We start from the raw sequence: 14,527 nt of genomic DNA, 5'->3' as shown, positions 1-14,527 counted from the left end.
ACAGTTCGACATGATAGGAGAGGAGAGGACAGTTCGACATGATAGGAGAGGAGAGGACAGTTAGACATGATAGGAGAGGACAGTTCGACATGATAGGAGAGGAGAGGACAGTTAGACACGATAGGAGAGGAGAGGACAGTTAGACACGATAGGAGAGGAGAGGACAGTTAGACACGATAGGAGAGGAGAGGACAGTTAGACACGATAGGAGAGGAGAGGACAGTTAGACACGATAGGAGAGGAGAGGACAGTTAGACACGATAGGAGAGGAGAGGACAGTTAGACACGATAGGAGAGGAGAGGACAGTTAGACACGATAGGAGAGGAGAGGACAGTTAGACACGATAGGAGAGGAGAGGACAGTTCGACATGATAGGAGAGGACAGTTCGACATGATAGGAGAGGAGAGGACAGTTAGACACGATAGGAGAGGAGAGGACAGTTAGACACGATAGGAGAGGAGAGGACAGTTAGACACGATAGGAGAGGAGAGGACAGTTAGACACGATAGGAGAGGAGAGGACAGTTAGACACGATAGGAGAGGAGAGGACAGTTAGACACGATAGGAGAGGAGAGGACAGTTAGACACGATAGGAGAGGAGAGGACAGTTACACAATATGAAGTGGAAAAATTTAATTTCTGAAATGCTTGAATAAATGTGTTTTTCCTACGTCATCTGTGGTCAGGAACATGAGCAGATACAACGGGTCTGTGGACGTCTCATGTCACCGTTCTGTCTCTGGACGTATTGAGGAACTGTGTGTGACGCTGAAGTGGCTGTTGGCTAAGGACTGGCATTGATTCCACTAACTCTATTATCATGAACCAAACCACAAACCCTGTGTGGTGAAATAACCCTCCCTACGTCTACGTCTGTTTATACAAGAACGCACCCTGTGTGGTGAATCAGCGGTTGAGATTGTGTAGCTTTATATCCTGTCCCCAAGCACATGATCTGTGGTGACGCCTCATATGGACTGCTGCCCTCACTCCCTCCTAATCTCTCTCTCTCTCCCCTTCCCTCCCTCCCTCCCTTCCCTCTTTCTGTTCTCCCGCCCTCCCTCCCTCCCTCTGGGTTATAAGGTGTAGTGAACATTGAGCTCACTCAGAAACACACTGAGTACGTCTCTCAGACACTCGACGAGAGACGAGACACCAAGTGTTTATCAAACGTTGAGCAACATTTTACTGACGGTTCTTTCTCAAGACTGTCAGTCAGATACACACGGAAGGAAGAGACTGATGGAAACTATGGGTGAGCATGACTGTGGAATGTTTATTAAAGTCTTGTGTTAGCAGGTTTTATATTGGTCGTTGTAATGGGAAAGGCTCTCTTACGTCTGAGGTGACTTGTTGCAGATGGGGATTATCTGACAGTGAATTAAAAGGGAAACACCAGTACACTACAAGTACCACTGGTGTTTATTAAAGTCTTGTGTTAGCAGGTTTTATATTGGTCGTTGTAATGGGAAAGGCTCTCTTACGTCTGAGGTGACTTGTTGCAGATGGGGATTATCTGACAGTGAATTAAAAGGGAAACACCAGTACACTACAAGTACCACTGGTGTTTATTAAAGTCTTGTGTTAGCAGGTTTTATATTGGTCGTTGTAATGGGAAAGGCTCTCTTACGTCTGAGGTGACTTGTTGCAGATGGGGATTATCTGACAGTGAATTAAAAGGGAAACACCAGTACACTACAAGTACCACTGGTGTTTATTAAAGTCTTGTGTTAGCAGGTTTTATATTGGTCGTTGTAATGGGAAAGGCTCTCTTACGTCTGAGGTGACTTGTTGCTGATGGGGATTATCTGACAGTGAATTAAAAGGGAAACACCAGTACACTACAAGTACCACTGGTGTTTATTTAACTGATTGAGCTCCTGGATGTTGTCATGTAACAGATGAATTCTCCTTCATATTGTTGTGGATATCCTCATGTTTTGGTAGATGTGTGTGTGATGTTTTCTTAAATTGTAGTGTGATCCTTGTTTGGTTGAGAGCGGAGTTGTTTGGGGGAGGGGTGTTCTATTTCACCCAATAAGGTCAGACTTTGCGAGGGCCCCTAGTGGGTCAACACAGAGGTGTTTATGTTGGTTGAGAAGCACACAGTTGTCTTGGTCACTGTCAAGGTGACGCAAAGGGACTGGGACGCTAGCGACATCTCTCTGTATGTAAACTCTGTTGTCTTTCTGTGATGAGTCTTCAGAGCTGCCATTCATTTAGATGGAGGGACTTCGTTCAGAACGAGGTGCAGTAGTGATTCAGATCTGTTTAGACTAGGGGTCGGAGACTAGGGGTCGGAGACTAGGGGTCGGAGACTAGGGGTCGGAGACTAGGGGTCGGAGACTAGGGGTCGGAGACTAGGGGTCAGAGACTAGGGGTCAGAGACTAGGGGTCAGAGACTAGGGGTCAGAGACTAGGGGTCGGAGACTAGGGGTCGGAGACTAGGGGTCAGAGACTAGGGGTCAGAGACTAGGGGTCAGAGACTAGGGGTCAGAGACTAGGGGTCAGAGACTAGGGGTCGGAGACTAGGAGTCAGAGACTAGGGGTCGGAGACAGAGACTAGGGGTCGGAGACTAGGAGTCAGAGACTAGGGGTCGGAGACTAGGGGTCGGAGACTAGGGGTCGGAGACTAGGGGTCGGAGACTAGGGGTCGGAGACTAGGGGTCGGAGACTAGAGGTCAGAGACTAGGGGTCAGAGCCTAGGGGTCAGAGCCTAGGGGTCAGAGCCTAGGGGTCAGAGCCTAGGGGTCAGAGCCTAGGGGTCAGAGACTAGGGGTCAGAGACTAGGGGTCAGAGACTAGGGGTCGGAGACTAGGAGTCAGAGACTAGGGGTCAGAGACTAGGGGTCAGAGACTAGGGGTCGGAGACTAGGGGTCGGAGACTAGGGGTCAGAGACTAGGGGTCAGAGACTAGGGGTCAGAGACTAGGGGTCAGAGACTAGGGGTCAGAGACTAGGGGTCGGAGACTAGGGGTCAGAGACTAGGGATCCTGTTGATAAATATTCATATGATGCATGTGGTTCATTTGTCGGAGACTGGGGGTCGGAGACTAGGGGTCAGAGTCTAGGGGTCAGAGACTAGGGCTCAGAGACTAGGGGTCAGAGACTAGGGATCCTGTTGATAAATATTCATATGATGCATGTGGTTCATTTGTCGGAGACTGGGGGTCGGAGACTAGGGGTCAGAGACTAGGGGTCAGAGACTAGGGGTCAGAGACTAGGGGTCAGAGACTAGGGGGTCAGAGACTAGGGGGTCAGAGACCAGGGGTCAGAGACTAGGGATCCTGTTGATAAATATTCATATGATGCATGTGGTTCATTTGTCGGAGACTGGGGGTCGGAGACTAGGGGTCAGAGACTAGGGGTCAGAGACGAGGGGTCAGAGACTAGGGATCCTGTTGATAAATATTCATATGATGCATGTGGTTCATTTGTCGGAGACTGGGGGTCGGAGACTGGGGGTCAGAGACTAGGGATCCTGTTAAATATTCATATGATGCATGTGGTTAATTTGTCGGAGACTGGGGGTCAGAGACTAGGGGTCAGAGACTAGGGGTCAGAGACTAGGGATCCTGTTGATAAATATTCATATGATGCATGTGGTTCATTTGTCGGAGACTGGGGGTCGGAGACTGGGGGTCGGAGACTGGGGGTCGGAGACTAGGGGTCAGAGACTAGGGGTCAGAGACTAGGGGTCCTGTTGATAAATATTCATATGATGCATGTGGTTCATTTGTCGGAGACTGGGGGTCGGAGACTAGGGGTCAGAGACTAGGGGTCAGAGACTAGGGGTCAGAGACGAGGGGTCAGAGACTAGGGGTCCTGTTGATAAATATTCATATGATGCATGTGGTTCATTTGTCGGAGACTGGGGGTCGGAGACTAGGGGTCAGAGACTAGGGGTCAGAGACTAGGGATCCTGTTGATAAATATTCATATGATGCATGTGGTTAATTTGTCGGAGACTGGGGGTCAGAGACTAGGGGTCAGAGACTAGGGGTCAGAGACTAGGGGTCAGAGACTAGGGATCCTGTTGATAAATATTCATATGATGCATGTGGTTCATTTGTCGGAGACTGGGGGTCGGAGACTAGGGGTCAGAGACTAGGGGTCAGAGACTAGGGGTCAGAGACTAGGGGTCAGAGACTAGGGATCCTGTTGATAAATATTCATATGATGCATGTGGTTCATTTGTCGGAGACTGGGGGTCGGAGACTAGGGGTCAGAGACTAGGGGTCAGAGACTAGGGGTCAGAGACTAGGGGTCAGAGACTAGGGGGTCAGAGACTAGGGGGTCAGAGACTAGGGGTCAGAGACCAGGGGTCAGAGACTAGGGGTCAGAGACTAGGGATCCTGTTGATAAATATTCATATGATGCATGTGGTTCATTTGTCGGAGACTGGGGGTCGGAGACTAGGGGTCAGAGACTAGGGGTCAGAGACTAGGGGTCAGAGACTAGGTGTCAGAGACTAGGGGTCAGAGACGAGGGGTCAGAGACTAGGGATCCTGTTGATAAATATTCATATGATGCATGTGGTTCATTTGTCGGAGACTGGGGGTCGGAGACTGGGGGTCGGAGACTAGGGGTCAGAGACTAGGGGTCAGAGACTAGGGGTCAGAGACTAGGGATCCTGTTGATAAATATTCATATGATGCATGTGGTTAATTTGTCGGAGACTGGGGGTCAGAGACTAGGGGTCGGAGACTGGGGGTCGGAGACTGGGGGTCAGAGACTAGGGGTCAGAGACTAGGGGTCAGAGACTAGGGGTCAGAGACTAGGGGTCGGAGACTAGGGGTCCTGTTGATAAATATTCATATGATGCATGTGGTTCATTTGTCGGAGACTGGGGGTCGGAGACTAGGGGTCGGAGACTAGGGATCCTGTTGATAAATATTCATATGATGCATGTGGTTCATTTGTCGGAGACTGGGGGTCAGAGACTAGGGGTCAGAGACTAGGGGTCAGAGACTAGGGGTCAGAGACTAGGGGTCAGAGACTAGGCATCCTGTTGATAAATATTTATATGATGCATGTGGTTCATTTGTCGGAGACTGGGGGTCAGAGACTAGGGGTCGGAGACTGGGGGTCAGAGACTGGGGGTCAGAGACTAGGGGTCAGAGACTAGGGGTCGGAGACTAGGGATCCTGTTGATAAATATTCATATGATGCATGTGGTTCATTTGTCGGAGACTGGGGGTCGGAGACTGGGGGTCGGAGACTAGGGGTCGGAGACTGGGGGTCGGAGACTAGGGGTCGGAGACTAGGGGTCGGAGACTAGGGATCCTGTTGATAAATATTCATATGATGCATGTGGTTCATTTGTCGGAGACTGGGGGTCAGAGACTAGGGGTCGGAGACTAGGGGTCGGAGACTAGGGGTCGGAGACTGGGGTTCGGAGACTAGGGGTCGGAGACTAGGGGTCGGAGACTAGGAGTCAGAGACTAGGGGTCGGAGACTAGGAGTCAGAGACTAGGGGTCGGAGACTAGGGGTCGGAGACTAGGGGTCGGAGACTAGGGGTCAGAGACTAGGGATCCTGTTGATAAATATTCATATGATGCATGTGGTTCATTTGTCGGAGACTGGGGGTCGGAGACTAGGGGTCGGAGACTAGAGGTCGGAGACTAGGGATCCTGTTGATAAATATTAATATGATGCATGTGGTTCATTTGTCGGAGACTGGGGATCAGAGACTAGGGGTCGGAGACTAGGGGTCGGAGACTAGGGGTCGGAGACTGGGGTTCGGAGACTAGGGGTCGGAGACTAGGGGTCGGAGACTGGGGTTCGGAGACTAGGGGTCGGAGACTGGGGTTCGGAGACTAGGGGTCGGAGACTAGGGTCCGACTAGGGGTCGGAGACTAGGGGTCAGAGACTAGGGATCCTGTTGATAAATATCCATATGATGCATGTGGTTCATTAGTCAGAGACTGGGGGTCAGAGACTGGGGGTCGGAGACTGGGGGTCAGAGTCTGGGGGTCGGAGACTGGGGGTCAGAGTCTGGGGGTCAGAGTCTGGGGGTCGGAGACTGGGGGTCGGAGACTGGGGGTCGGAGACTGGGGGTCGGAGACTAGGGGTCGGAGACTGGGGGTCGGAGACTGGGGGTCGGAGGGGTCGGAGACTAGGGGTCGGAGACTGGGGGTCAGAGACTGGGGGTCAGAGACTGGGGGTCAGAGACTGGGGGTCGGAGACTGGGGATCCTGTTGATAAATATCCATATGATGCATTTGGTTAATTTGTCGGAGACTAGGGGTCGGAGACTGGGGGTCAGAGACTAGGGGTCAGAGACTAGGGGTCGGAGACTAGGGGTCAGAGACTAGGGGTCAGACTGGGGGTCAGAGACTAGGGGTCAGAGACTAGGGGGTCAGAGACTAGGGGGTCAGAGACTAGGGGGTCAGAGACTAGGGGTCAGAGACTAGGGGTCAGAGACTAGGGGTCAGAGACTGGGGATCCTGTTGATAAATATCCATATGATGCATGTGTTTAATTTGTCAGCGACCGACACACACACTGAACATGTAGACCGAAGTGCAGTATTTGTTTAAGAGCAAAACCTTTATCCCATCACTGTGTCTGACCTGGTTACCATAGCTCTGGTTCAAACCATGCACCTGCTCATCACACCCTGGTAAACAGCCATGTCCTGGTCTCAGAGCAACAGATAGGGAGGGACATGTGGTGTGTCGTCAGGACATATGGGCCAGTATGAGATACTCAGGACATATGGGCCAGTATGAGATTGTCAGGACATATGGGCCAGTATGAGATCCTCAGGACCTATGGGCCAGTGTGAGATCCTCAGGACCTATGGGCCAGTGTGAGATCCTCAGGACATATGGGCCAATGTGAGATCCTCAGGACATATGGGCCAGTATGAGATCCTCAGGACATATGGGCCAGTATGAGATCGTCAGGACCTATGGGCCAGTGTGAGATCGTCAGGACATATGGGCCAGTGTGAGATCCTCAGGACCTATGGGCCAGTGTGAGATCCTCAGGACCTATGGGCCAGTGTGAGATCCTCAGGACATATGGGCCAGTATGAGATCCTCAGGACATATGGGCCAGTATGAGATCCTCAGGAAATATGGGCCAGTATGAGATCCTCAGGACATATGGGCCAGTATGAGATCCTCAGGACCTATGGGCCAGAATGAGATCCTCAGGACCTATGGGCCAGTATGAGATCCTCAGGACCTATGGGCCAGTATGAGATCCTCGGGACCTATGGGCCAGTATGAGATCCTCGGGACCTATGGGCCAGTATGAGATCCTCGGGACCTATGGGCCAGTATGAGATCCTCAGGACCTATGGGCCAGTATGAGATCCTCAGGACCTATGGGCCAGTATGAGATCGTCAGGACATATGGGCCAGTATGAGATCCTCAGGACCTATGGGCCAGTATGAGATCCTCAGGACCTATGGGCCAGTATGAGATCCTCAGGACATATGGGCCAGTATGAGATCCTCAGGACCTATGGGCCAGTATGTGATCGTCAGGACATATGGGCCAGTATGTGATCGTCAGGACTTATGGGCCAGTATGTGATCGTCAGGACATATGGGCCAGTGTGAGATCCTCAGGACATATGGGCCAGTATGAGATCCTCAGGACCTATGGGCCAGTGTGTGATCCTCAGGACCTATGGGCCAGTGTGAGATCCTCAGGACATATGGGCCAGTATGAGATCCTCAGGACATATGGGCCAGTATGAAATCCTCAGGACCTATGGGCCAGTATGAGATCCTCAGGACCTATGGGCCAGTATGAGATCCTCAGGACCTATGGGCCAGTATGAGATCCTCAGGACCTATGGGCCAGTATGAAATCCTCAGGACCTATGGGCCAGTATGAGATCCTCAGGACCTATGGGCCAGTATGAGATCCTCAGGACCTATGGGCCAGTATGAGATCCTCAGGACCTATGGGCCAGTATGAAATCCTCAGGACCTATGGGCCAGTATGAGATCCTCAGGACCTATGGGCCAGTATGAGATCCTCAGGACCTATGGGCCAGTATGAGATCCTCAGGACCTATGGGCCAGTATGAAATCCTCAGGACATATGGGCCAGTATGAGATCCTCAGGACCTATGGGCCAGTATGAGATCCTCGGGACCTATGGGCCAGTATGAGATCGTCAGGACCTATGGGCCAGTATGAGATCCTCAGGACCTATGGGCCAGTATGAAATCCTCAGGACCTATGGGCCAGTATGAGATCCTCAGGACCTATGGGCCAGTATGAGATCCTCGGGACCTATGGGCCAGTATGAGATCGTCAGGACCTATGGGCCAGTATGAAATCCTCAGGACCTATGGGCCAGTATGAGATCCTCAGGACCTATGGGCCAGTATGAAATCCTCAGGACCTATGGGCCAGTATGAGATCCTCAGGACCTATGGGCCAGTATGAGATCCTCAGGACCTATGGGCCAGTATGTGATCCTCAGGACCTATGGGCCAGTATGAGATCCTCAGGACCTATGGGCCAGTATGAGATCGTCAGGAATCAGCAATAGAACAAACAGCAGATAGTTAAACTGCTGACCACTGACTGTTTCTGGATGGCTATTGGTCTTGGCACAGAGATGAGGTTTTAGTGGTAATGTCTGTTTGTTGCTTAGTAACCTACCTAATCGTTTTAGGTTTTGATTTACTCATACATTATTGTTTTATTTAACTGTATTTAACTTGGCAAGTCAGTGAAGAACAAATTCTTATTTTACAATGACAGCCTACCCCGGCCAAACCCTCCCTTAAGCCGGACAACACTGGGCCAATTGTACTCTGCCCTATGGGACTCACGATCACGACCGGTTGTGATACAGCCCGGGATCAAACCAGGGTCTGTAGTGACACCTCTAGCACTGAGATGCAGTTCCTTAGACAACTGCTCCTCTTGGAAGCCGAAACACCAGTTAGGAACAGATCACCCTTCCCGTTTTATATGGGTCCATTAACCACAGATCTAGGATCAGATCACCCTTCGCCAGACATAACCTTTTACCTTCATGAGGTTAATAACCATACTGACCCTAGATCAGTATTGAGGTAGAGAGATACTAATGTCAGGGGACTAGATGAGGCTAATCCAGTTCAACTGAAGGCCATCAGAGATTCAACTAGTATTTAGAAACAATGAAGACTAGACCGAGCTGGGAGATGTAGTCCAACTACAAGCTGCCATTAGACCGGGAGATGTAGTCCTTTATAAACTGAGCCTTACTGGTTCATGTGAGAGCTGGGAGATGGAGTCCTACTAAAAACTGAGCCTTACTGGTTCATGTGAGAGCTGGGAGATGTAGTCCTTTATAAACTGAGCCTTACTGGTTCATGTGAGAGCTGGGAGATGGAGTCCTTTATAAACTGAGCCTTACTGGTTCATGTGAGAGCTGGGAGATGGAGTCCTTTATAAACTGAGCCTTACTGGTTCATGTGAGAGCTGGGAGATGGAGTCCTTTATAAACTGAGCCTTACTGGTTCATGTGAGAGCTGGGAGATGGAGTCCTTTATAAACTGAGCCTTACTGGTTCATGTGAGAGCTGGGAGATGGAGTCCTTTATAAACTGAGCCTTACTGGTTCATGTGAGAGCTGGGAGATGGAGTCCTTTATAAACTGAGCCTTACTGGTTCATGTGAGAGCTGGGAGATGGAGTCCTTTATAAACTGAGCCTTACTGGTTCATGTGAGAGCTGGGAGATGGAGTCCTTTATAAACTGAGCCTTACTGGTTCATGTGAGAGCTGGGAGATGGAGTCCTTTATAAACTGAGCCTTACTGGTTCATGTGTCCAGAGTGGGCAAGAAGAAGAACACACAGTCAGCTGACAGTGATGTTTATCTCACAGCATACTGTTGTCCATGTGCTCACACACACAGTCACTACAAACTGGGCTGTAGGGTCACTGGTGCATGTGACTAGAGAGTAAAGAGGAAGCAGGGAAATAAATACTACACACACACACACACACACACACACATATTGACCGACTGAAAGTGGAGTGAGACGGAGCCAAAAGAACACACACACTATGGAGGAAGGAAACACACATATACACTGACTGTCTGAAACCAGAGATGAGACACACACTATGGAGGAAGGAAACACACATATACACTGACTGTCTGAAACCAGAGATGACACACACACACACACTCCCTCATAGCACACAGAGCTACTGTTGTCCCAGGACAAGGTAAGGCACATCAGCCAGCTGTGACAGTCAGAACCAGCTAACAAGCAGTCTTTCTGTATCCACACATGAACTGAACCACACAATTTGCTTTGCAAACACGCACACCGTTCCGATAGTCCACCCATAGATGTCCTATTCAGATAGTGTTTTTCATAGAAAACTTTCTGGGGCGAAAACAAAAAGGCCTTTGGTTGTCAATATGTTCTGTGTTCCAAGTCAAATGGCGAGTCAATAGGTGACCTTTACCCCTTCACCTGGCAACAACCCCAATCTCACCTTTGAACTTACTCCTGATTGACCAAGGGGATTAGGTTAGTCGGATCCTCCCTGAATTGAGAGAGAGAGAGAGGATAAATGTCACCCTTAAGCACAGATCTAGGATCAGCTTCCCCAAATCCTTAACCATAAAGGGCTGGAGGGAAAACTGACCTAAGATCAGTGTGTAGGGAAAAGCTTCAGTAGACATGGATCAGTACAACACTAGGCCCTGTTACAGTGTGAGGAACCAGACACGTGGGGAGTGAGGCCCAGGGTTCGCAGGACTTCTCCCTAGAGACTGACACCTATTTCTGGGATGGAATCAACCTCGGGCTACCCTTGTTGGCCCTTTGTGTGGTTCTATGTTGTGGGGATCACAGAGTTGTGGTTAAAATAGTTTGGGACTTGGTATTGGATTAAAGTGTCCTGTAAAATATCACATGATCATGTTATTGTTGTAACTCAACTCCTACAATGTTTTCTATCTCCCTACACCCTCTCTCTGTCTCTCTCCAGTCTGTCCAATGGGCAGTGGTGCCAGTAGACTCTACAGCTCCCTGGCCCAGACCCTAGTCAGCACCAGCACCACTACCACCCCGCTGGCCCAGCACCCCTCCCCCTCACAGGGGTGTCACTCTCCCCCGGGGGGGCACCCCCTGCAGCTGCTGAGGGAGTGTGAGGAGGCTCTACGGGACAGGCCTCCTCGCCTCCTCAGAGCCTTCATCTGCCCCGGGGAGGGAGAGGTGGACAGGGAGGAAGTGGACAACGATGCCACCCAGAGGACCATCAGAGTTATGCAGTGGAACATACTGGCTCAAGGTAAATATGGTTTTTAAATTGTAGCCTTTCTTTAGCAAAAAATAGTCATGAACGTTTCATCTCATTCAGGGCTATTAAATGGTATATTATTGCTCATTTTAATTGGCATCGAGGACAGTGAGATGGATGGATGGACTGACGGATGAATTCTCTCTCCCTCCAGCTCTAGGTGAAGGCATGGACAGTTTCGTCAACTGTCCCCTGGAAGCCCTGAACTGGGCGGAGCGTAAATACCTCATCCTAGAAGAGATCCTCACCTACCGGCCTCACATCCTGTGTCTACAGGAAGTCGACCACTACTACGACACCTTCCAGCCAATCCTGGCCAGCCTGGGTTACCGCGGCAACTTCTGCCCCAAGCCCTGGTCTCCGTGTTTGGATGTGGAGGGCAACAACGGTCCGGATGGATGTGCTCTGTTCTACGATGAAGCCCGGTTGGACTTGGTGGATAGTGTGAATGTCCGGCTGTGTGCCCTTTTCACACCCACCAACCAGGTCTGTAAAACTATGCCAGTCGAACTGTCCTTCCTTCCTTGAAGTAAATCACTGGTCTGACAACGTCTAATAGGATGGAAACTCTGATTTACAAGCACGTCGATTACCTCAGGATCCTATTTTATAACAGGCAAGAGAGGTCATAGGTCAACCCTCCTCCTGGACAGCCACTGTTTAATGCATTTGTCTTCCCTACAGGTGGCGGTTGTCACGACGCTGCGTTGCAGGGTGACAGGCCGGCGGCTGTGTGTTGCCGTGACGCACCTCAAAGCCCGGAGCGGCTGGGAATGCCTCCGTAGTGCCCAGGGTTCCGACCTTCTCCGGAACCTCACCACCCTCACCCAATCACCGGGGGGTCCTTCGGGTCCCATCGGCGTCACCCCAGACACCCCTCTCCTTGTCTGCGGCGACTTCAACGCTGTGCCTTCCGAGGACGTCTACCAGCGTTTCGCCTCGTCACCGTTGATCCTTGACTCCGCCTATAAACGGTTAAGCCGGGACGGGCTTTCGGAACCAGCCTATACCACGTGGAAGATCCGGCCGACGGGAGAGTGTTGCAACACATTGGATTATATCTGGTACTCTAGAGAAGCTTTCAGTGTGGACGCCGTGTTGGATATGCCTACAGAGGAACAGATTGGCCCCAACAGGCTTCCGTCGTACAACTACCCCTCCGATCACCTCTCGCTGGTGTGTGACTTCAGCTTTAAAAAGCAGGAGGAGGAGTGAAGAGGATCATATGGACATTTGATTGACAGAACGAGGGATGGAGGGAACAGAACGAGGGATGGAGGGAATAGAAGCGCCACTGTCCCTCTGAGTCCGAACCCATCTCTCTGGAGTATGATGACTGGAGAACAGGAGGAGGGAAATAGCGAGGAGACTACCCGCTTGGTGTGAGCTTACTTTTCAGAAGTCATGTTATCGATTTAAAACACTGATTGAAGGAGAGACCGAGAGGAATGGACTGGACAGACTGCTGAAACTAGGCTCTATGGTTCCTGTCTACAGTAGAGGTGCTGTTGTTGTACCTCTGACACTGTGATGATTGCACCCTACCTGCTACTATTGTCCTGGGCTGCTTCAGTTCAAGAGGGTAATCCTACAGAGCAGGATCAAGGGGTTAGCCGGCTAACTAGGAGTTAACTTGCCTAAATATTCTGAAGTATTACAGTGCATTTTGGGAAGTATTCAGACACCTTGACTTTCTTCAAAATGTTGTTACATTACAGCCTTATTCTAAAATGTATGTTTTTCATCACAATCTTCACAATACTCCACAATGGACAAAGTCAATTCAGGTTTTTAGAAATACATCACTTATAGCAATACTTTGCTATGGGCCTTGAAATTGATCTCGGGTGCATCCTGTTTCCATTGATCATCCTTGAGATGTTTCTACAACTTGATTGGAGTCCACCTGTGGTAAATGCAATTGATTGGACATGATTTGGAAAGGCACACACCTGTCTCTATATAAGGTCCCACAGTTGACAGTGCATGACAATGGAATTGTCCGTAGAGCTCCGAGAGAGAATTGTGTCGTGGTTCAGATCTGGGGAAGGGTACCAAAATATTTCTGCAGCATTGGAGGTCCCCAAGAACACAGTGGCCTCCATCATTCTGAAATGGAAGAAGTTTGGAACCACCAAGACTCTTCCCAGAACTGTCCGCCCGGCCAAACTAAGCAATCGGGGGAGAAGGGCCTTGACCAAGAATCTGATGGTCACTCTGACAGAGCTCCAGAGTTCCTCTGTGGAGATGGGAGAACCTTCCAGAAGGACAATCATCTCTGCAGCACTCCACCAATCAGGCCTTTATGGTAGAGTGACCAGGTGGAAGCCACTCCTCAGTAAAAGGCACATGACAGCCCGTTTGCAGTTTGCCTAAAGGACTCTAACCATGATAACCAATATTGAACTCTTTGGCATGAATGCCAAGTGTCATGTCTGGAGGAAACCTGACACCATCCCTATGGTAAAGCATGGTGGTGGCAGCATCATGCTGTGGGGATTGGGAGACTAGTCAGGATGGAGTCAAAGATTAACAGAAAGTACAGACTGATCCTTGATGAACCTGCTCCAGAGCACACAGGACCTCAGACTGGGGGGTGAAGGTTCACCTTCCAACACGACAACGATCCTAAGCACACAGCCAAGACAACGCAGGGGTTGCTTCGGGACAAGTCTCTGTCCTTGAGTGGTCCAGCCAGAGCCCGGACTTGAACCTGATCGGACATCTTTGGAAAGACCTGAAAATATCTGTGCAGCGACGCTCCCCATCCAACCTGACAGAGCTTGAAAGGAACTTCCCAAATACAGCTGTGACCAGCTTGTAGCGTCATACTCAAGAACACTTGAGGCTGTATACTTATGGAAATGTTTTTGCTTTGTCATTACGGGGTATTGTGGGTGTCGATTGATGAAAAGTATTACATTTTAAAATGAATCTGTAACAAAATGTGGGGAAAGTAAAGGTGTCTGAATACGTGTTAAACTTGTTTTGTTCATCAGCATTTCCTCAACTGCAGAGGGGGATTTTGCTCTTACTGTGTGTGTATATATATATATATGTCCTTTTCTGGTCAGGTGTGTCATTAATGCCTACTGATACTTGTTCAGTACAAAAACATTATTGAACATTGCATATAGAAATACCACTAAATAGAGCCAACGTGATTCCTTACTGTATACGTCAGAGATGAGCGTTTGTTCTAAATAGCATATTTCTATCTGAACGTACCCCTGGTCAGCTGGGGG

The 14,527-nt window shown here is 49.9% G+C and overlaps 1 protein-coding gene across 2 annotated transcripts in view; it reads left to right on the top strand.

Annotated features, from left to right (window-relative positions):
* Positions 1 to 13,245, top strand: part of LOC110497191 (nocturnin) — a 21,882-nt gene extending 8,637 nt beyond the window's left edge. Inside the window, exons 1-4 of one of the 2 annotated variants that reach the window (XM_036971895.1) lie at positions 1,095 to 1,257; positions 10,971 to 11,273; positions 11,437 to 11,768; positions 11,967 to 13,245. In XM_036971895.1, the coding sequence (XP_036827790.1) occupies positions 1,245 to 1,257; positions 10,971 to 11,273; positions 11,437 to 11,768; positions 11,967 to 12,497 (1,179 nt within the window). In that variant the 5' untranslated portion in view covers positions 1,095 to 1,244 and the 3' untranslated portion in view covers positions 12,498 to 13,245. Of the gene's footprint in view, positions 1 to 1,094; positions 1,258 to 10,970; positions 11,274 to 11,436; positions 11,769 to 11,966 lie in introns of those variants that run through there. The other variant, XM_021573179.2, reaches the window with a different exon arrangement.
* Positions 13,246 to 14,527: the final 1,282 nt, after the last annotated feature.

The sequence above is a fragment of the Oncorhynchus mykiss genome, unplaced genomic scaffold (assembly GCF_013265735.2).
Source record: "Oncorhynchus mykiss isolate Arlee unplaced genomic scaffold, USDA_OmykA_1.1 un_scaffold_85, whole genome shotgun sequence".
NCBI lineage: Eukaryota > Metazoa > Chordata > Actinopteri > Salmoniformes > Salmonidae > Oncorhynchus > Oncorhynchus mykiss.
Note: the sequence above shows the minus strand (reverse complement) of the source record. Positions and strands in the feature narration are given on the sequence as shown.